The sequence below is a fragment of the Scophthalmus maximus genome, chromosome 2 (assembly GCF_022379125.1).
Source record: "Scophthalmus maximus strain ysfricsl-2021 chromosome 2, ASM2237912v1, whole genome shotgun sequence".
NCBI lineage: Eukaryota > Metazoa > Chordata > Actinopteri > Pleuronectiformes > Scophthalmidae > Scophthalmus > Scophthalmus maximus.
In genome coordinates this window covers 5,102,969-5,124,636 of record NC_061516.1, presented here as the reverse complement: position 1 = coordinate 5,124,636, position 21,668 = coordinate 5,102,969, and the positions used below count along the sequence as shown (strand labels likewise).

At 43.3% G+C, this 21,668-nt stretch overlaps 1 protein-coding gene across 1 annotated transcript; it reads right to left on the bottom strand.

Moving 5' to 3' along the window:
- Positions 1–4,193: 4,193 nt before the first annotated feature.
- Positions 4,194–8,585, bottom strand: cetn3 (centrin 3). Its single transcript, XM_035626963.2, has 5 exons — positions 8,420–8,585; positions 7,222–7,357; positions 6,641–6,755; positions 6,331–6,522; positions 4,194–4,617 (listed from the first exon to the last, which is right to left on the bottom strand). The coding sequence occupies exons 1-5, from the start codon at positions 8,434–8,436 to the stop codon at positions 4,574–4,576; spliced, it is 504 nt and encodes a 167-aa protein (XP_035482856.1). The 5' UTR covers positions 8,437–8,585; the 3' UTR covers positions 4,194–4,573.
- Positions 8,586–21,668: the final 13,083 nt, after the last annotated feature.

Here is a 21,668-nt window from a genome sequence, read left to right as displayed (position 1 = left end):
CAATGAGGCTCCATTCCCGGTGGCCCTCACAGGTTGAGGTCAATTCTTACGGGGAAGGGTCAAGGGTCACGGCCCCCATCTGGACACCAATGTCACCACACGTCCATCTGACACGTGTGCCATAAACACCGGGAGCCGTCCCGGTTGGATTTTCCCCCCTCATTTCCATATCCCGAGCTGAACAGGAGATCACACCAGCCAGTCCCAACAAATGGAAATGAATGCCAAACATTCTGTTCGCCGATCGAATCAAACGCGGCCCCAGCGGCGCGTCCCAGCCCTCACCTCCCCGACCACGTCCCCTTGTCTCAGTGAGGGGTCAGAGGGTAAGTGTTGTCACATGGTCGGCATAGTTCACCTAATGACTGACGGGTGGGCACAAGAGCTGACCTCTGACTCCGGTGACCAATCAGACACTCTGGAGGCGCACCACTGCGCAAACACGAGAACACGTGAACCTGCGAGTCGCTCCACGCGAGCCAGCGGTGGAAGAAGTAGATCCTTTACTTTTTCTTTTTTCCCCCCCAGTATTATTGTAATTTTTGTACGTATGTGCTTACTTGCTTATTTGAAATCATTCACTTGTGTAATCATGCTGTATTTAAGAGTCCGTCTGAGTCTGTGTCTTTTGGGATCTGTCTGTGTTCTATGTCTACATGTTGGATCTATGATTATGATTTATATTTGTAAAAAAATATGATTTTCATATGTAATATTTTTGGTGTAAAACAAAAAATATATAAAGTTATAAAATCCTCAATCATAAGCAAAAAAGAAAGGAAGAAAGTTGCTGTTATTTGCATTCAAAACATTGACAGTACAGTAATTGCTGGGGGCAGGAAAGGACAAAAATTACATTTCCACTAAAAGGAAAAGCCCAAAAAAGAAAAAAAAATAGAGACCATTTGTGAGAAAAACACGACCCTCATCTGTTTGGTATATTTTGCTTCCTATTTTACTTGCTTAGGTGCAAATGTCAACGGAACAGAAGTGATAATTATGCAGATTAGATTTAACAAAGACAAAGACTATAGACAAAGATGATAGAATTACTGATGCATTTACATGTGAGCAGCATTTAATGTTGTTGGGGCTAATTTTAACTATGTATACTCTGCTGGGTAAATGGATTGTAAACATGGTTTATTAACTGCAATGAAATGACCTGTTTAAATATTTAGTCCATTGAAAATAAAATACAGCTGTCAGATAAATACAGAGTATATAGTGATTTGAACAAATCCAGCTCTTACATTTAAATCAAAGACATTTTCAAATATGCTGTATTGAAAATTATTTCACTTCGCAACAGAATTTTCAATTTGAGCCTGAATTACCAGTTGATTAATTGATTTCTTGATCAGTCAATACTCAGCAAACTAGTGGGCAATTGTTTGGATAATCAATTTATCCCTTTAAGTGATTATTCAAGGGGAACATCAAACATTTTAGGCTGCGAGCTCGTGCAACGTGACGACTTTTCTCATGACGTCTCTCTCTCTCATTACACCAAGGTGAAAAAATTCTGAAGTTTCGACGGAGGAAACAAAACATGCCACGGTGTCACTTTGAGCTGTGGGTAACGGTGATGATCTTTGTCACTCACACTGAGTACAAGGATTATTCATTATTCAGAGTCAGAGATTATTTGTGACTATGACGCAAAACACACAAAATGTCAGACTGCAGGTTGTAACTCGGAGGGCGATACTGTAAAGCCGTTTTGTTTCGCTCAGCAGGTGCTGGATGAATATGTATTAATAGGCTGTTGCTTCACTGTCTCGCCAGCACTGGATTTCCCAGTTGTACTTGTGAATAATAGTAAACAGTCAATAAATCGACGGCCAGTGTGGAGAACATCAGTAAAATGTGCTCTCATCCCTTCGGCCATCTAAATGTGGAGCCCCGAGCTAACCTCTGCTATTACCCCTGACCAGAGAGCAATCAGACCCAGGCCGGCTTCGCCCAGACGGGGGTATTTTTAGATGTCTCATCAACGCAATGATTACCAGCAATACAGCAATAAAGGAGTGTGTGTGTGTGTGTGTGTGTGCAGAGGAGTATAGTGGAAACCACAGGGGGGCGACGTTGAGGTTGTAACCGGGGAGGAACTGGGTTTGGGTTATTCCTGGAGCATGTGTCGCTCTGGCGCAGGCCCCGGGACCAACAGCTGAGCATGTGCCGGTGCAAGGGCAAGCCACGGTGTCTGTCCCGGCAGCGATGGCCAGATGCAGGTTCTGATAATCAACGTCGGCGCTGACCTTCAGTCCGAGTGCACATACTCAGTAACATTATCCCTGCAGTCGAGTGTGTGTGTGTGTGTGTGTGTTTCTCAGGTCTTTTATTACTGCCTCACTTTCATTTGTCTCGCTTCAAACCTCCATTACACAGGAGAAAAAGCCACAGAGGCCTCGACTCTGTCATTCAGTGATTGGCTCAAGCTATAACCACAGCAAATTGGGTTAGCAAACCCCCGGTCCTCTTAATCATGCGAGCGGCAAGATGGGGGCCGAGACGGATCAAACGTATGAGGCTGCCGATGTTTTTCAATGTTTATCCGACCTGCGACCGGAGGCCTTCATCTGCATCAATAAGTGAAGGTCTGTGGGGGAGACAAATGACAGGGAGCGCGCCGGGATCCGCCCCAAGGGCTTCGTGGTCGGACGATTATTTCTACACGTACGTCGTCACCACATGGGATTCCTAAGTGTTGCCCCAATGTACACTGTTGGGTTTTTTGGTTTCAAACATCTACTACTCAAGTAGCTCCTTTTCTTCATTTGATGCGGTTCTGTTTCGAGTGCAGCAGCACTTATTAATTAGACGCGCACAGCCGTCCCCTCACTTCAGTGAGTCAGGGCACGCTGCGGAACGGCAGCACAAACATTTACAAAGTGTCCAAACTGCTCTGGTTTGTGTGAATGGGAATTCTATGACCACGGTACCTCACAAGAGAAGAACACATGGCTCCGATGAGCTGCTCAGAGTCAGGCTTCGTGGCTTCAATGATTGACTGACTCCCCCTGGTGGACAATCAAGGAACAGGAGGACGGTTTCCACCGACAACCACGGATGTCAATTCAGCGAGCAAGAGTAGTCACACACTGTGCAGAGCTGCCTGGACAAATCAAGACCTAATGTTCCAGAGAAAAAGAAAACTCAGTCTGGACAACACTGATCCTCCCTTAGAATTGCAGACTTATACAAAATTGTTACACTGACAATGCTAGAAAAGACAACATAGTTCTGATGATGGATGAGGTGACCCGTTCAATATGAAAATTTCAATAATTTTGTCTATACAATGACTGAAAAATCCAATATTTAACCCTATTTAAATTACATTGCTCACACTGAAATTTCGCTCGTCTCTCTCTCTCAATTACCCTCATTAAAATCCTCCCTCCGCCATGTCATGTGTAATCAGAGGAATTAGTTTCCGACAGTCAAGTAATATATCTGTGGATAAACATTTATTGACGTGCTTCAATCGTTCCGAGCAATAACATACGACAAATCGTATTAAAAGCTCACAGTCACACACCAAAGTGGGAAGGGGGATTTTATCAATTCAGAAAATCTGACCACCCGAAGAGTCCCTTAATGCCACTACCAGGTTACGTGAGAGTCCATGAGAGAGTGAAATCGCCCCGAAAGGGGGCGGTACTCCACGCCACTTCTCTGGCGGCATCTGGTGGTAAAGTTACAAACCGCAACCAACTGAGCACCCGACAGGGGACACTTTATGGTGGCGCACCGCTAATTACATTCCGGCAGCATCTGAAAATTCAACGCAAATGCGATGTATTCCGGAACGTTTTGTGCAACAACCGTATTCAACACGACGTAGCAAACATGGACACTTACACGGAGGTCGGGTCCACCTCATGTCACTACATTTAACTCATTCAGGGTTGACGAAAAAAACATGGTGATTAAACATATATGAACACGTAGTTATGGACAATATATTCAATTTCTGTGAATGAGTTCTCCTAAATAATTACTAACTTGTAGCTTTAAGTTTGTACCAAATAAATAGCACAGTCGAACATTCCCGTCATGTCAGCTGCTGACAGAACTCCCACTCCTCCAGATGAAACAATTAAAAACTCCCCCGTTTGTGCCATTTGACCCATGTGGATGTTTTTAACACAGTACGCATCAGAAAACAACTTACAGCGTCACGCCGGTTTGGTCACTTTTCTGGAGGTGAAATCACATTTTTATTAAAAACAGAAACAAGCCAAAGTCAACAACATTTAAGAGCAAAGGTGCTTTAAACATCAGTCGACACGTGGTCAGTGTTCAATTTTAATTTAATCAAGTATCAACCACAGGTTGACACACACACACACACACACACACACACACACACACACACACACACACACACACACACACACACACACACACACACACACACACACACACACACACACACACACACACACACACACACACACACACACACACACACACACACACACACACACACACACACACAGTATGGATGAACCAATCCAGCACAATGTCCTGCTTCTATAAAAACCCTTCAGATGCAGCCTCCTCCTCAGGAGTCTCCAGTCATGATGGAAAGAAACTCCTCCTGGTTTACTGAAAGACAGAAAAAAAAAACACTTTGCACATTAATGCTCATTTGGAACAGATTTGAAGAGGAATAACTGATCATCCACACCGTTCATCTGCACATTAAAGAGAATAAAACAGGGTATGACATCTGCAAATGTTCTGTTCCGTCTGACCAACACATTCAATTTTCTATCAGGTGAGACAGAGACAAGCAAATAAAACTCACGTCAGAAGCTGGAACAAGGTGACGTATGTTGTGCCAATTATGCTGCCAATTCATTTTCCGTCGACCAACAAATAAATTAATCACTAATTTAATAATCGTCTATCGTAGTTTCCGTTTTTGCAAATGCATCGTATTAAAGGACAAGCAGCAGTTTCACGTGAAGTTGTCGCACAGGTTTGTTTTTACTGGTTTACGACAAAAAATAACAACACAGTGGAATTATTCGTCATCACCACGTTGCAGGCTCAGAATATGCCCCCTGGTGGCTCTTTGACCATGAATCCGTGATATTACATGTTAGTGGTCTGCCTCCTGACTTCCACAGCAACTAATCTTCAATGTGCATATAAATGTCTCGTCAGTTGAGCCAATAATTTAGTTCATCTTCAAAAGTGTGGTTTTATTTTGAGTGATCGCTAAAGACGCTCCTGCAGAGCCTGTCTGGAGAATAGAGTGCAACAGTGAAAATCCCATTCATATTCTCCATTGAAATTTTGATTATTATAATAATAATAATAATAATAATAATAATACATTTGATTCATAGAGCACTTTTCACTGCTAAAAGCAATCTCAAAGTGCTTTATTTAATTCATTATTAGCCATTATGTCCTAATGTTGACTCACCACGAGCTACGAGGTTGTGAAATGATGATATATGCACAAGTAGAAGCTACAAGCCTGTGCAATCATCCTTGTTTTAAGAAAAAACTGCTTTATTGAGGAATAGTACACTCCCTACAATCCTAATAGTGTAACATCAGAGTTCTAAGCTCCTAATGCCGAGTTCCAAGATGTAATTGAACGCAGCATGAGTTACTGCTCCCCGCTGCTACCACTTAACTCTACGATCGTTATACACTTCATACACTCACAAAACACAAGCTGCAATACATTACAAGACTCTTATCAACAATATAAACACTCAGTGATGTCGATGAAGGTTAAATTCAAGAAGAAGCTAAACTGTCGTTGGAAATGCATTCGCAATGGTTTATGGGAGGAGTAGTTCCTTCACTCTTGAAATAATTTTGTACAGTCTTGTACCTTTTTGCTCCAAATAAATAAAATGTTTTACGGTAATGATTCACCTCCTAGCTGATTGTCCTGGTTCTAAGCTGAAACTCTTTATATAAGGATTTTATGAAATGCTAATGGAGTAAATGAATGGGAAATTTACTTCTGTAACCGGAGCCGTTCAAAAAGTGGGCGGTCACTGTTGCGCCCTGTTGAACTGTGTAGTCATTCTTCTTACATCCTTCTCAAACAGTAAACGATTCAGTCTGTATCACTTGTACTGTCTGTACTTTTGGCTTAAGTTTTCTTGAAAGATGATTTAAGTCTGGTGCACTGGGCAAAAGTAAAGTTGTGTTTTCAGTACGGATCTATCGAATCTTGTTGTATCATTGACACCCAGCATTTATCAGACATGTTGTCTGTTTGTGTATCTCCCACACTTTATTATAATATGTGTGTTAGCCTGATATATTCAGGTGTTGGTGGTCTCTTACTTTCTCCATCTGCGTCAGTGTCAAACTCGTCGATCATGCTGCGCAGCTCCTCGTCGCTGACATTCTCCCCGAGTTCTCGAGCCACCCGCCTCAGGTTCCTCAGGCTGATCTTCCCCGATTCGTCGTCGTCGAACAACTTGAAGGCCTTCATGATCTCCTCCTTCGGGTCTCGCTCCAGGATGCGATCGGTCACTGGGGAAGGAAGGCGGCGGTGTTCAAGGATTTACTGAAGCACGGACAGACTTATTCCTAGCCTCGGCCACGGCGTCCCTCTGCATAGAGTTTCGGTTGAGCTGAAGGCAACACTTACCTACTTCATTGAAATCCTCGAACGTTATTTTTCCATTTCCCTCTCTGTCATAGTCTTTAAGAATCTTCAGAACGTCCACTTTCTTCACTTCAAAGCCGAGCGCGCGCATTGCGACCTGTTAGGAATGTTTCAATGGATCAACTAATCACAGTGAACACATGTACATCCTCGTTTATCCATTGTTTGGGTCTGAATCATAGACTGTATATAAACATGGACGTAGCGTCCGTGACGTCACCCATTGGTTTCTGCGGGCCGGTTTTGAAGCCCAAAGTGGGCGGTTCCGCAGCGGCTCAGCCGTCGCCATGTTGGCAGGGCACGACTCCTCCCTCACCCGGCTAATCCAAATATGGACAAGAGGTGGAGAGTGGGTGAGCCGAATGCAGACCGGTCGCTGAAACACACCCACCTACCGCGAAGCTGCCCTGTTAGCTGAGGCTAAGGAGCTAGGCTCAGAAGCTAGGCTAAATGCTACCTTCCGATGCTGGGCGGCGCCGTGGCCCTGATGCTGCACACGGTTTGGGAGTGGTAACAGTCGGTCGTCCCACGTTGAAGTAACTGAACGTCCTCGGGCTGCTCACCTTCAGCTCGTGGTAATCGATCTCTTTGTCTTTGTCAGTGTCGAACAACTCAAACGCTTCTTTGATTTCGTGCTTCTGGTCCTCGGTGAGCTCCCTCCTCTTCCTGCGTTTGGTTTTGTCGGCCGCAAGCTCCGTTCTGGAGGGACAGACGCCGGTGAGTGCCATGACGAATTCTTTGAGACGGTCAAGAGTTGAAACATGCACAGTCCTTGGATCGGGTCACAGATTTAGAAAGCAGTGATATCACAGACTGTAGTGTGTGTGGGTCTGTCTGTCTGTGCGGCACTAAAACTTCACCTGTTGATATCTGAAGCTCTGGTCTATTTTCATAGAGACAATCATTATAATTCAAGCTTTAAGGCTTAACCCATATTCATGTTTGTGAAATCAACATTTACTCCCCTCTACGAGAACTACAATAAACGCGGCGGCTCCATCAGCATGTTTCAGTGTTTTACCACCGTGTGACATCAGATGTTATGATTCATTTGCAACAGTAACTGACATGATGACGTGCGTCTCTTCTGGGTCATATTCATACTCTTCTACTTCGGATGGAATCGTTTACGTCCGTGCATGGCGCGTGACGTTAAATATCGCTGCCGCAATGAATTGTGGGGCGTCTATATCTCCTGACTCTCACATAGGAAGCTCCAGTGTACCCTATGCTAAAGGAGATAGGAAAGGAAGCAGCTCTTATCATGGCTGCTGATCAAATACTTCGGGGTCACGTCCAGATTTAGGAAACTCCCTATGCCAATTTGACAATTCGGCCGCACCCCCCGAGTCGGAATTCCCGATCCAGTAGCTATTGTGGAACGAGAAACGCGTCTTCCGGGGTATAATGGAACATAGCGTGCTATCGACGTAAAGTAGCTTCGCGACACAAAACAAAACTGTTGTGGGGACGTTGAACTGTGATCCCTGCAACACCCTTTTAACCTCCGTGCAATGGGAACAACGGAGTCAGCTGTTAACCCGAGCGGTTTGCTGCGACGGAATAAGTCAACTACAGCAGAAACCAACTCCGCTTTTCGAAGCTCATTTAGCGCGAGATGCAGTTGAGCAACAGACAAAACAAGCTAACGCTAGCTAACGCGGGGGAGACCGGAGGAGCGTGTCTCTGGGTGGTTGGCGCGTTAGAATGAGATGTTACCGGGGGAGCGAAGAGAGACGCACAGGAGACAGACGGACTCACCTGAGACACAGGCTCATCTTTCCGTCAAGGTCTAACAAACTAGATGTCACCGTCGCCACGCAGCGAGAAGACTCTCCCGACGAGGCACAACAAATCCGTTCTTCCGCGCTCACACAGGAGAAGCCTTCCTATTGGACGCCGGTTACCCGGCAGCAGCAGCAGCAACTTCTTCTTCTTCTTCTTCTTCTTCTTCTTCTTCTTCTTCTTCTTCTTCTTTTTGGCGGGTGGCAACCAGCGTTAGGCTGCATTACCGCCACCTACTGTGCAGGAGTGTGAGCCAGCGTTATGTACCCAATACATGAGCTATGGACCAAAACAACCAAAAGAAAATAAATAAATGAATAAAATAAATGATTGAATGAATGAATAAACAAAAAAGTCCTGTCTCCTTCAAATAAAGTAAAAGACTTCTTATCCCAATAAAATATATATTTTTAAAGCTACAGTGTGTCATATTTAGAAGAACTTATTCACAGGTATTGAATATATTGTCCATAACTATGTGTTCATACATGTATAATCACTAATGACTGATTTTTCGTCAACTCTGAGTTACATGAGGTGGACCCGACCTCTGTGTGAGTCTCCATGTTTGCTACGTTGTGTTGAATACGGTTGTTGCACAAAATGGTCCAGAATACGTCGCATTCCAGAATTTTCTGACGCTGAAGGAAATCGGAAATGGAATCAGCGATGCGCCACCATAAAGTGTCCCCTGTCGGTTGATGGGTTGGTTGCGGTTTTCAACTTTACCAGCAGATGCCGCCATAAAATTACAAAAAATTACACACTGGGGCTGTAAAGTCATCTCATTGATTCCAAGTTTCCTGATTCCCCCTCTCCTTTAATGTTCCTCGCTCTTGTGTATATTTATGTCTGTGTAAAACCACATCCTCTCCTGATTCCTCTGTTTGACATGTTATCACATAACCCTGGAGGATGTTTGCCTATTAAATGCAGTCATTCGCTGCACTGCATAGAGGTGTCGTCCTGTGTTTGCTGTATCCCAACTGTGCTGCTGAAAAGTTATTGATGCCCAGTTGCTTTGATAGCGGCCTTAAAATGAATGAAAAAAAAAGCTTGAAACATTTCAAGCTATGATAATCTTAATGTTCACTTTCATAAATAACTGACGAAAAATATTGAGCCATTTTACAATATTTGAATTTTTGAGCTGCACATACACAGTATAAATTCAACACATATGAGAATATTTCTCATAATTGCATATTTTACAAACATTTTATTTAATTCATAGCATGAGAACATACCACTTATTTTGTACTGTACTTCTGTACTATAAATCCCCATATATTAAAACTGCTTATACAGTACAACATTTATAACCAGCAGACTGAGGCATCACTGACATCTGCTGGTCAGTAAGGAGCATCGCAACAAAAATAATTGTTAGCTGAAAAGGGGCTAATTGACCTCCTGACCCCTGGCAGCTACAGCTTCTGGTCAGTGTGCAGAGACAGGAAGGCAGCAGACACACACACCTCAAGGAAGCCCGTGTGTTCCCCCCCAACATCTTTGTATTCCTTTCCAAAAGTAAAGGCACATTTAGGGCATCATGCGCATATATTATTTCAACACTCTGGAGACATACCATTCACTACCTTCATGACAATAAGGTGGTTCAAGGCTCCAAATGGGTTCTCCTGTGAACAACAGGGGCCTCTTGTCCTGCCCGTCAGGAAGCATGGGATGGGGGGTGGGGCATAAAAGAACCGGGGCTAGACATGCTAACACTGGTATGAGTTTGGTTCGTTTCATTGCCCACATGCTGAATTTATTTATAAAATACAACCAGTGATAACATAATTCCTCAGATTATTTCCTTTTACGGGGCAGCTGTGGCTCAGGAGAAAGAGAGGGTCATCTACTACCCAGAATGCCTATGGTTTGATTCCCGGTTCCTCCAGTCCGCATGTCAAAGTGTCCTTGGGCTAGAAACGTATTCCTATATTAGTCTGTGGCGCCAGTGTATGAATGTTGCGTGAAAGAAGCAGGGCTGTGTATTGGAGCGCTGGATGAATGTGTGTGTGAGTGGGCACATTTGACTCGTACTGACACTTTGGGTGGTCAACAAGTTCAGTTCATTTATACAAACACAGTCCACTTATAAAAGCACCATGTTAAATTGTTTAAACACATGAATGGCATGGTCTGCGGTGGAAAAGGAGAAAAAAACACTCATCTTTGACCCAGATGAAAAACGTCTTGAGGTCAAGGAAAGCTGAGAATCCACAAGAGAACCGGAGAAACAGTGACATACTTAATGCTTTATGGAGATAACATAGGTAAACAGAATCACTTTTTTAAAAGGCTGCATTTAACTATCATTACTCAAAGGATGTAACAACAAAATGGATGATGTTGAAAAGAAAGATTTACAAATGTTTTTTAAAGTTTTGGCCCGTGATATACGCCAACCAAATTTCCAAAATCTAGGTGAAACATACAGCAAGAGTTACTTTGTTTTATTTTGTAAGGGGGCAGAAGTGAGAATTTTAGCATCACCAAAATGCTAAACAACCCCATCAAATAACAATTTTTAGGGGCTTCTGAGAGTGCGTACAAAATTTGGTGAGTTTTCAAGCATGCTGGCCCCCCCTCAAAAGCAGCTCCCTGTTTCATCACGTGTTGCCATGGCAATGGCGTTTCTCGAAAAAATCAAAAAGCTTCACTCTGTAGCATCATCAAAGTCTAGAACTACTCAGACCACATTTGTGCTTAAGCTGGTCTTATTGATCCAATAGCTCCAAAACACACCGGCCTTGTCATGTTCCTCCACCTCCCCTCCCGCCTCACAGTCTTTTGCAGACTCATAACCAAAGCGTGGACTCCACGGAGGGATTTATTTTGCCGCTGCTCAGGACCGGTGCCCTCGACTAGATCATCTCCCACCTGAGTCCAAGCGCCAAAAAACTCTCTCAAGACGTCGTTATCTCATATCATCTATAAAAATCTGTAATAAATAGTGCTGTCCACATTAACGCGTTGATCTTTGCGTTAATCACGGAATATTTACTTCCCGACGCAGGAGAGAATCTGTTCTCAAAGTTAAAATGATGCTATTGAGCAATAGTATTTGAATTGAAATACTTGCTTTGTGTTGATTCTACATTAACGCCATCATTTTACATTTAAATATCCATTATTACAAACTTAAGGAGGAAAAATGCGATTAATCGCGATTAATCACAGCAAGTTGTGCGATTAATTACTTAATTCTTTTTAATCGATTGACAGCACCAGTAATAAACAATTATTCTTCATCCACTTGTCTCTTCTGATTGGAATGATTGTGCACACGAAACCTGTCTAGAAATAAAAGCAAAACAAGCATCAACATTGCCATCGGTCTCTACCACTGTAGACAGAACTTGGAAGAGTGAAGATGCTGAGAGATTGGTGAATACAGTTAACATGAAACAGCTGTAATAATACTAAGGTTGGCTGCATAGCAATTGCAAAACAAATCACTAGGGGTATATGTGAGTCAATAATGATTCATTTAACTTTAATGACACTTCTTAAGGAACTATCCAAAATATCATTCAGATGAAGTTCGCAAAGTTTGACCTTTTACTCGGTTTCCTCACATTTTCCTCCTTTTATCTCATGCGAAGTTTGTGAGTAAACGTCTGGAAACAGGCGTTCCCTGAGAAACCCTTTGCTGTTGTCCACCTTATCCACAAACAAGTCAATCTGTTCAAAGGCTTTCGTCCCCCGTTGACCCCCTGACATCCTTTTCACCACTATCATGTGTTTCCCACAGGGAGTTCGCGGCAGCAGCGACCGTCCTGTTTAAAGAAGGTGCCGCCAGGGTCTCGGCTAATCTCGCAGTGCATCTCCTGCCTCACATGTGCGCGCCGAGATAGAGGCTGGGAGAAAAGTTCTATCTCAACCGCGGGAAAAAAAAACTTGGTGACCGTGACTGGTTCTCTCCCTCCACATTTCCCCACAGTGGTAGAGTCACAAGATCCACGGATACGAACACTATCACGTCTGAAACATGTCCGGTTTTCGTCACAAGCCATAGATTTTGTGAGCCAATGATTTAATCTTTCATAATGTGATATATTCTATGTTAAATAAAGCATCTAGTAAATATAACTGACATAAGTGCAATGTTTCCCTCTGATCTGTATTAAATTACAGAGTTACTGAAGTAATGCACAAAGCACAGTTACCTCAAAACTGTAGTTAAGTACAGTATTAAGGTAAATGTACTTAGTTACTTTTCACCATTGTTTAAACAACAGCTATTTCATGTTTGTTAGAAAAACACAGAAGTGTTGAAAGCCAGCAATCTGTAGAAGATGAATTCCCACGCTGCTGCAAAACCTTACTCTTTCTCTGCAGACACAAGATCAGATGAAATGGCCAGTGATCATTTCTTACACTTTGCTCACCCAATTTAATATGAAAGGGGTCTCTGTCGTTTATTTGTCCACGCCGGTTGTCTGAGAGTTCTCGCTTTGCATAAGTCAGCTTTTGTGCTGATCAGGCTACCAGTACAGTACTAGTACTTCTGAAGGCATGGCAGTTTTGTTTGGTCGCCACCTTTTTTAAAACAATTCAAAGCCATTTTAAATCAATCAATGAATCAATCAACTCTACGTGTATATAGCCCATTTCATACAGAGGTATGGCACTCAATGTGCTTTGCAGTGAAACATAGAAAACATTACACAAATGAGAATGACAAAACACACATTGATACTTTTAACTTCATTTGAATTGATTGAAGGAAGCAATTTGTGCAGTGAAACAAAGTATGATGTACTTCTACAATGATTCACCTGAGAAGTGAGTACAGATGTCATATCTGAACCAGACCTCATGGCAATCATCCAATAATAGAGATGTTTCAAAAGTGAATAAAATGGCAGCCTCATGGTGGCATGTAATGATGAGGCACTTTGTCATTGATGGCTTTGGCCTTGTAAATATTGCACAACTGGGTTTTGTAATATAGCACTTTTAACAAATATCTTCACCCAAGACATGAATAACCACATTTTGCACTCTGGTAGCTATATGTGCACTCTATTAGCACAGAACTATATTATAGTTCTATATTGTATATTTGTGCATTTTGTACCAGATATTCACAGACTATTTATTGAATCTGTATGGCACATAAAAAGCAGTGAGTAGACTTTTGTTAATATTTGTTTGAATCACATTCAAAAATAGCATATTGTGATTTGGTTAGGTCATAATAGTTTGAGAACGCCTATTAAATCTGTTATTATCTATTTGGTCTATGTTCTTACTGTTATGTTTGCTGTTGAAGCTGCTTGAGAATAAACATGGTTGTACACCTTACCATCGCCTCGTCATCTTTGTTTTACTGCATCATCCATAAACGGCACTAGAGCAATAGTTAGCGGACTACCAAAAGTCAGGACAGGATTCAACCTCTGGGAATCATGAGCCTTGATGGTTGTTAGAGTTATGTACTATTTTTCACAGCAAGAGTGGCTGGTCGGTGAAATATGGAGAGATTCACTGCTGCTGTGCCGTGTTTGAACTCTGGCTCCCTCTCCTTTCTGTCGGACCTCCACCTCTCAGACAGATGTTGTGGTTCTTGCAGAGGGGTCTTGAACTCGGTTCTTGCTGGGGAGGAGGACATTTGGGGGGCATAATGACCGAAGCGTGTGTTTACCATATCCAGAATCAGCAGGCTGCACAGAGGCAGCTTTTTTGAGGACGCCGCATGTGAGAATGCCGCTCAGAACAGAACAGTGCATTCAGCCTATAAATACGTGCGTGTGTGTGTATGTCCAGTCTGCTTTGAGGTGGGCTGTTGAAATTGGAGGGGGAGGGGGGGGGGGGGGGGGGGGGGGGGGGGCAGGGTGAAGTAAGTTGCAAACCTGGCCTCAGAAAGCAGCTTCTGTTTTTACCTTGAAAGACTTTGATTCAGTCTTTCCAGGGGCTGAACTCCATTGAGTTATTATTGTACTCAGTTAACACTACCTGATTCAGGATGGACAGCTTAAAGCTACACTGTGTAAAATTTAGAAGAACGTATTGTCAACTTTGAATGAGTTATATATTTAACTGTTGGCCGTTGTTACATTAGGGGGACCCGACCACCGTGTGAGTCTCCATGTTTGCTACGTTGTGTTGTGCTGCGTTCCGGTTCCACTCCGACTCGGGTGGTCGGAAAAAATCACCATACCGATTTCCGGGGTCTAATGGAACAAAGCATTAAATACGGTTGCAGAAAACGGTCCAGAAAACATCGCATTCGCGCTGAATATCCAGCGCTGCGGGAAACGGGAAATCGAATTACCGGTGCGCCACCATAAAGTGTCCCCTGCCGGGTGCTCAGCTGTGTGCAACTTTACCACCAGATGCTGCCAGAAAAGTACAAAAATCACACACTTTAAGGTAGCCATATCGGACCAAAACAAGAGAAGGCCGTAGTACCAGTGGTTGTGTGAAACACATCCCATGAGCCCAATAAGCCAATCTGCTTGAAAACAGCCAGATGGGAAACACATAAGTCAATTTCACTACTAATGTTTCTTTGCAGTTGCAACTGATTTCAACATTGGACATAAACTCAATGTTTGATGAGGGGCAGTGGCTCACATGGAAGAGCAGGTTGTCCATTTCTTTTTTTAATTTCCCAATGGCCAGTGAAGTTATGACTCTCCCAATTCATTTGGATACAGCAGTTATACAGGAGCTGTTAAGAAATTGACTTTATCAATTTAAAAAGAGTTCACATTGAGGGATGGGATTAGAGTGAACCAGCTGAGAGGAAATAAACCTACAATTTTGGGCTTGAACTTAAATGCTAAAATCCAGATTTGTCTCAAATCCTTGCCATTCAAATCAAGATAATTCAGGTTTACAGCACTGTAAGGACGTTATTTTGCCAAGGATTTGTTAATATATAATACAAAATGAGTAAAATAAAGATGTAAAGAGTAAACCATACTAACATGCTTCATTACCACTAACTTCTTATACAACACGGTATTTACTACCTGTAACTCAAGATTGCTGAGGTGGGGCTGCAGCGTGTTAAAGTCTCAGTGTGTGTGTGTGTTCATGTCATTAAACCAAATTCCCCTGAACCCCACCCTGAGCGAGTACAAAGACCCCCTGTCCACTTTCTGCAGACGTGGGTGTGTTTCACTTAAAGCTGCAGCAACCTGGTGAGTCTGTCAGATTTTTACTGCCTGTACGGGATGATGCTAAACAAAAGATTTCACAAGAAGAGACAGTAGGTGAAACCCGTGGTTTTGGTCAATTTTGAGTCGTGTCTGTCCCTCAACATTTTCAACATGACAGTGCCCCCGTGCACGGTCTGCTCCGAATGCCTTCCCAGTTTTAGTGTCGAAGAACTTGACTGGCCAGTAAAGAGCTCCAACTCAAACTGATGCAACACCTTTGGGATGAACTACAACACAAATAAGTTGTAAGTCGTCCCGCATCATAACTAACATGAGAGCTCTTGAGTTCCAAAAGTTGGAACGTGTTTTGTGACATGTGCACAGAATATCATCTTTTGTGTGTGAGGTTTAAAAGAATGATATCTCAAGACCTTGGGGATCCATAATTTAACTCTCTGAAAGGGAATATTACAAAAACCCAGACCCCTGTTTTCACAGAAAAATTATCCTGGCCATTTTTCTCACTTCTAAGGGCTTCCGTAGAATATTCTGCAGAACGAGTAACTTCTTTTTGGATACTTGAAGTAAAAAATTCTGTACGTTCCATACTTGAATGTTCAACAAAGACATGTACAATTCACAACGTTGTATCACTATTTATGTAAAGCGCCTTTCACATTTCTTCCACCAACTGGTCAACGGGGCAAAGTATAAAATGTTGAACTTGAAGATTTTGCATGGATATGAAGTTCAGCAATCCCAAGTCATTCCTCTGATCGCTGATCGATTCAATGAAAAAAAGGGTCACTGCGTTAGATGGTGTTGGTGTGACACGCCATGTTCAAAGACCTGACAGAAGAAGAGTGGAGGTTGTCAGGGCAGCACGTTTCATTTTGGAATGATCAACCACCGCATACGGCGGCATTATTTTCCAGTCCAAATACTTTTGGCTATTTAAAGGGCCCATATTATGCCCCCTTTTACACAAGTTACATTGGTTTTCAGGTGTGTGAACTACATGTCTTTGCCATTCCATGTCAAAACACCTCAAGGATCAAGCCACACAGCACCCTCCTCTTTCTGTATAAACAGCCCTGTGAGACTACGGTCGATTCCAGCGCTTTCCTGCTCACTCCTCGCCCCCCCTCCCTTTGTGTTCCACAAAGCTCCGCCTCGCTCCTCCCCGCGTCTGCTGCGCAACTACGGCGTTGCGCTGCCATGACAACAGTCGCACGTAACAAGGCACATACACGACGTAGAGACCCGAGAGGCCCAGCGAACACGTTCTCCATAATTACACACAGAGCACAAGGGGCTGGGCGATAGAACGTTAACGACATCCCGGCCGCAAGTCTAGCTACGCCGGTAGCCGCGAGCTCTGCCGCAAGCCGGCCGGTCGTTATTCTCTCTGACAAACCTCTGACTTGATTAGTTTAGACCGTGTATAGACGTTTAATGCACAGCTTTGTTATTCTGCTAGTCTCAGCTGCCCTGCCTCTCCCGCACGTCAACTCCTATTAAGACGACGGCTAATTAAGTGGACAACGGGATTTATTCTCTCTGACAAACCCCTTCTTCCGTCATTACAGATGGCAGCCCGACTGCTGACCTTTTCAACTCTTTATCACTTTAACCTTTTCCCGGCGAAGCTCGATGACCGCAACCGCGGCGCGGCAGTTAATGGTGCAGCTCTGGCAGAGACAGCAGCAGGGCATGTGGCTCGTTTGGCTCTACAGCCCGGAAATCAGAACCCTGCGCTGAAAGAGGAACAATTCACCGACATTTCCTGCATATTTTTTTTTCATCTTACCAAGCACCATTTGCATTTGTGCATTACATCCGGTTCTTTAGCCGCTGACTGCTCCACTATGGCCACCAGCTGATCTCTGGCTGGGTATGTCTGCTGTTTGTTGTTGAGCGGGTAGTGGACAGAGGTTTCTTATAGCAGTAGAGCTCGCTGCCGAGTGTGGGTGTGGCAGTCAGACTTCATAACAGGATGTTTTTTCTTCAGACTCAGATTGCTGGCCATCAGAGTATCTGCTGGAAGAGGTCGGCCACTTATTGCTGGTAAAGCTTAGTGGGTTGCTGACTTTGGTACAAAATGACTTTGGTACAGTGTGGGCCCCTTAGGGAAGGCCCTTAATGCTACCTGCCTACCTCTGATATGTTACCCATTATTGTAAGTCGCTTTTGACAAAAGCGTCAGCAAAATTAATGTAATGTAATGGAAATGTATTGTAATATGATGCCAGGAAGCAGTGAATTAGTGAAATTTCCTGTGATGCACTGTTAATGTTTGAGGGTATCTGGTATATAGAAGCACTGTATGAATGTATTTGTTTGATTCGGTGTACGTGACTCTTATGTCCAAACTGCTTTGAGTTGTCGTTAAAAATGGAAAAGCTCAAGATTAATCCATTGATTTCGACTGATTCCCACATTCCCTGGACCACGAACATCAACGAGGGTCATGGGATGGCAGCAACACGATGAATCATGTGGAGTGGTGTTCGTGTCCACCTGAGGAATCTAAGTCCGGTATTCCCATCTCTTTTACCTTTGTTTTTGGTCTCCACCATCTCCTAAGGGAAATATCTGGTTCTTTAGCTGTTGAATGCTCCGCCGTGTCCACCAGCAGATCTCTCACTGTGTCTGTCTGCTGTAGAGCGGAGGAGCACTCCAGAGAGGGTGATACATCCCTGACGGTTCTTCAATACGTTAGGCATTATTCAATTGATAAAAGGAAAATATGGATCAGCACAGCCTTATGGTCATTTCGCAGGTTTTACTTGATACTAGCACATTTATAGGCATTTTTTGATGTTTGTGGAAGGGATTTATTTTAGCTTGCCACCGAAACACTGTAATACTGAGTAGGATTATATAAACAGATGACTTGATGAGTCCCATCAAAGCAGCCACAAACCAGAAAAAGCTGAGAAAAAGCTCTAATGAAAGAAGCTCTAATGAAAAACATTTTAACTGTGTGGTTTTAAGACAATTAAGGCAATTACACAAAACTAACTAAAGTTTCCAGAGGAAAACTAATAGTCTATTTTTTTTATTCCTGTTGTAATGTTACATATTTGAACCCTGGGAGGCGGTTCGCGTTGCGAAGATGGTGAGACTAAACTGTTTGACATTTGGCGCAGTGCCTCCCCAGTCATTATCAGACTGTTACTGTAATGGACTCTTGTACCCCCCAAAAAACAACAGATGTGTTGGCTTAAGCCACGGTAAAGAGAGAAAAAAAAAGGTAGGGGTAGTGAGAACATAACACATTAAGCAGAAGAGGTGACGCAGTAAGAGAGAGATAAGAGAGATAGATGGGGAGACGGGGAAGGATGGATGCAGGGGGAATGTGATAATAAGTGTAATTAATTCTCGGGTGAGTCTGTTGTGAAACATTTTCCACAGCATGTGGTTTGTCCGCGAGGAGACCAAACCCAACACCCAGGCACTGTTCCTAATTAGGCTGACGACTGGCTGCACAGACGCAAACAGACGAAGCGCTTCCTCTGGGACACGTCGCATTCAGCCCTCGGTTTCTTAGGTTCTTTTTTTCGAACTGACATGTGTGAGATGCTGCGTGACGTAAAAGGGACACGTGCATACACAGGTGTTCTGAAAACAGCGGCTGTGGGAGTGTTTCCATCTGGAATCTGGATATCTTGATGAGATATCTTTATAAGATATCCAAGTTTTTACACTTTGCTGCGTTGGCAAAGTTGTTACATTAAAGGGGCAGTAAGCGATTCTAAAGCAATACACGTTGTTTTTTTTTAAAACAGTGAATATTTCCCCACTTGTCGCAAAATCGTTTACTGCCCCTTTAAAATGAAAGAGAGTGCAATGGCAATGGCCTTTAGAGAATAAACACTGATGTACGTGAATCATGTCATTTAAACATCACTGGTCAGGTATAAGCATTAAAATTATCAGATTTTTGTGGAGCGATGATGACACAAACAGAGATGCTGCGTTTCCATCATCGTCCTCATCATCATCTTGTTGCTGAATGAGATGTGTTAGGATCAGCCCCGGTAAAGGATTTTTGGAAGTACCTCTCGTGTGAAGTTCTGTTTGAATTTCAAAACTGTCCTTGCTTACCGCGTGTGTCTCTTTACTCGCTTTACTTCCTGTCTGTCTGGTTTCCCACTTCAGTGATTGTCTGCCCTAATGTTTTCCACCTGTGCCTTGTCAGTTAGTCTGCCCGTTTGGTTCCATGTTGTCCCCCCCCAGTTCCCCGGTGTTTCCTAAAAATGTCTCAGAGTTTTGTCAGCGTTTTGCTGCTTGAGTTTCGAGATTTGAATTCCTGTTTCTTCGTGCCTGCCTGCCTGCTCCCAGAGACTGGAAGCCTGTCTGTAAGATATACTCTTTTCGGCACAACCGATACCTTTTCAGATGTCTGCAATTTTGTTCCTGTGAGCTATTTCTCCTCATAGAAATGAACTTATCGCAGAAAAAACTTGACAAGAATCTGGAGAAGGGAAAATGGGGTTGAACTGAATAGTATTTGAATACTATTGTGTTAAGACAATTGCTATAAACTTGTATTTGTGGCTCTACCAGTTGAACTTATTAATGGCAACTAATGGATTGTATTGTTGTACAAACCTTCGAAATCAGAGTCCCGCAAAGCCACTACCAACCAATCACCCATTTACTGGGAAATAGTCATAATTGTATACCAGTTCAAAAATTATTCCGAGGGTTGCTTGGCCGTTTCATCTCAGGCTTAAATTTGCACGAGTGCCCTATTTGATGATCTTTAAATTTTTTTTTTTTAAAAAGGGTAATAATTTGTGGTGTTTTGTTCGTATGCAGCATTTCTCTTGAAATAATTACTAAATCACAAAATTGAATCAATACAATATAAACAATGCGGAAAAAAAATATTATTAAAAACTGGCAAATTTGGGACGGACTTGGGCTCATGTCCTCAGTACACCTGAGATCTTGCCTACAGCCCTGTTCATTCCACCAGTGTGTGATATCCAGATGATGAGTGAACCTGCTCATTGAAACAGGCTATAGAAACCATGTCCACAGTGGCGTTTCAGGCTGTTAGGGGTAATGTTGTCTTTTTTTCAAATGATTTATATTAAAGCAGGGCCGGCCCAAGGCATAAGCGAACTAAGCGGCTGCTTAGGGCCCCCTGGTCACCAGGTGGGGGGGGGGGGCAAATGTAACTATATAGGCACAATACAACCATAGTCAGTCAGACAGTTGATGGAAAAGGCGGCAGCGTATACAGTTAGAGATAAAAGCAATGTCACAAAGAAGGACGTGCATGACTCATTTCACTGTTTTACCGCAAACATTCACCGGCCAGCTAGCCGTCAAACATGCCTTCGGTTCAGTCGAGGTGTCTTCGGTTAACGTTAACCATCAGCTAAGACAATATAACGACAGCCACTCAGTACTGTGTCACCTTGAAAATTAAAGTGCAAATTAACACTAGACCACCGTTGTGAGTCGGCTTCTTTCAAGATTAAAAACCAAAGAAGCATAAAGGCTGACACTGGTACAATGTAGGATAAGCAGCACAGCTAGAACGAGTTCAATTGATCATGGGTGTGTTAATTCTGCTTAGGGGCCCCATGTAGCCTAGGGCCGGCTCTGTATTTACGTATTAAACAAAAGTGGACTAACTGTGAATTTGACAGCAGGTACAGAACTTTGAGAAGTGAAAGTAAGCATCAGATTGGAGCAGACGTACTGTACATGGAGGGAGCAAAGCGATGGGGCTCAATAAGAACAACTCTCTGACTCGAGCTTGTCACGACATTGAGCAACATGGGGCTGGATCATTCCTGCTTTGTTAGAGACTTCTGGAATGGGTGTGACGCATCTGGTGAGATGTGTCCCTAAACAACAACAACAACCCACCAAGATCTGGGACTGCAGATCCAATTCAAGTTCCTTGGATTCCATACTGCAGTGATGCGAGGCAACCTGCCAAACCCCGTGACACACACACACACACACACACAAGATTTTACTGTTCGGCGAATGCAGAGACCACCTGGGCCTGGTCTTTTGCATCTCTCTGCAGTTATTAACCTGCAGACTTGACCAGAGTGTTCGCGCACGCAGATTAA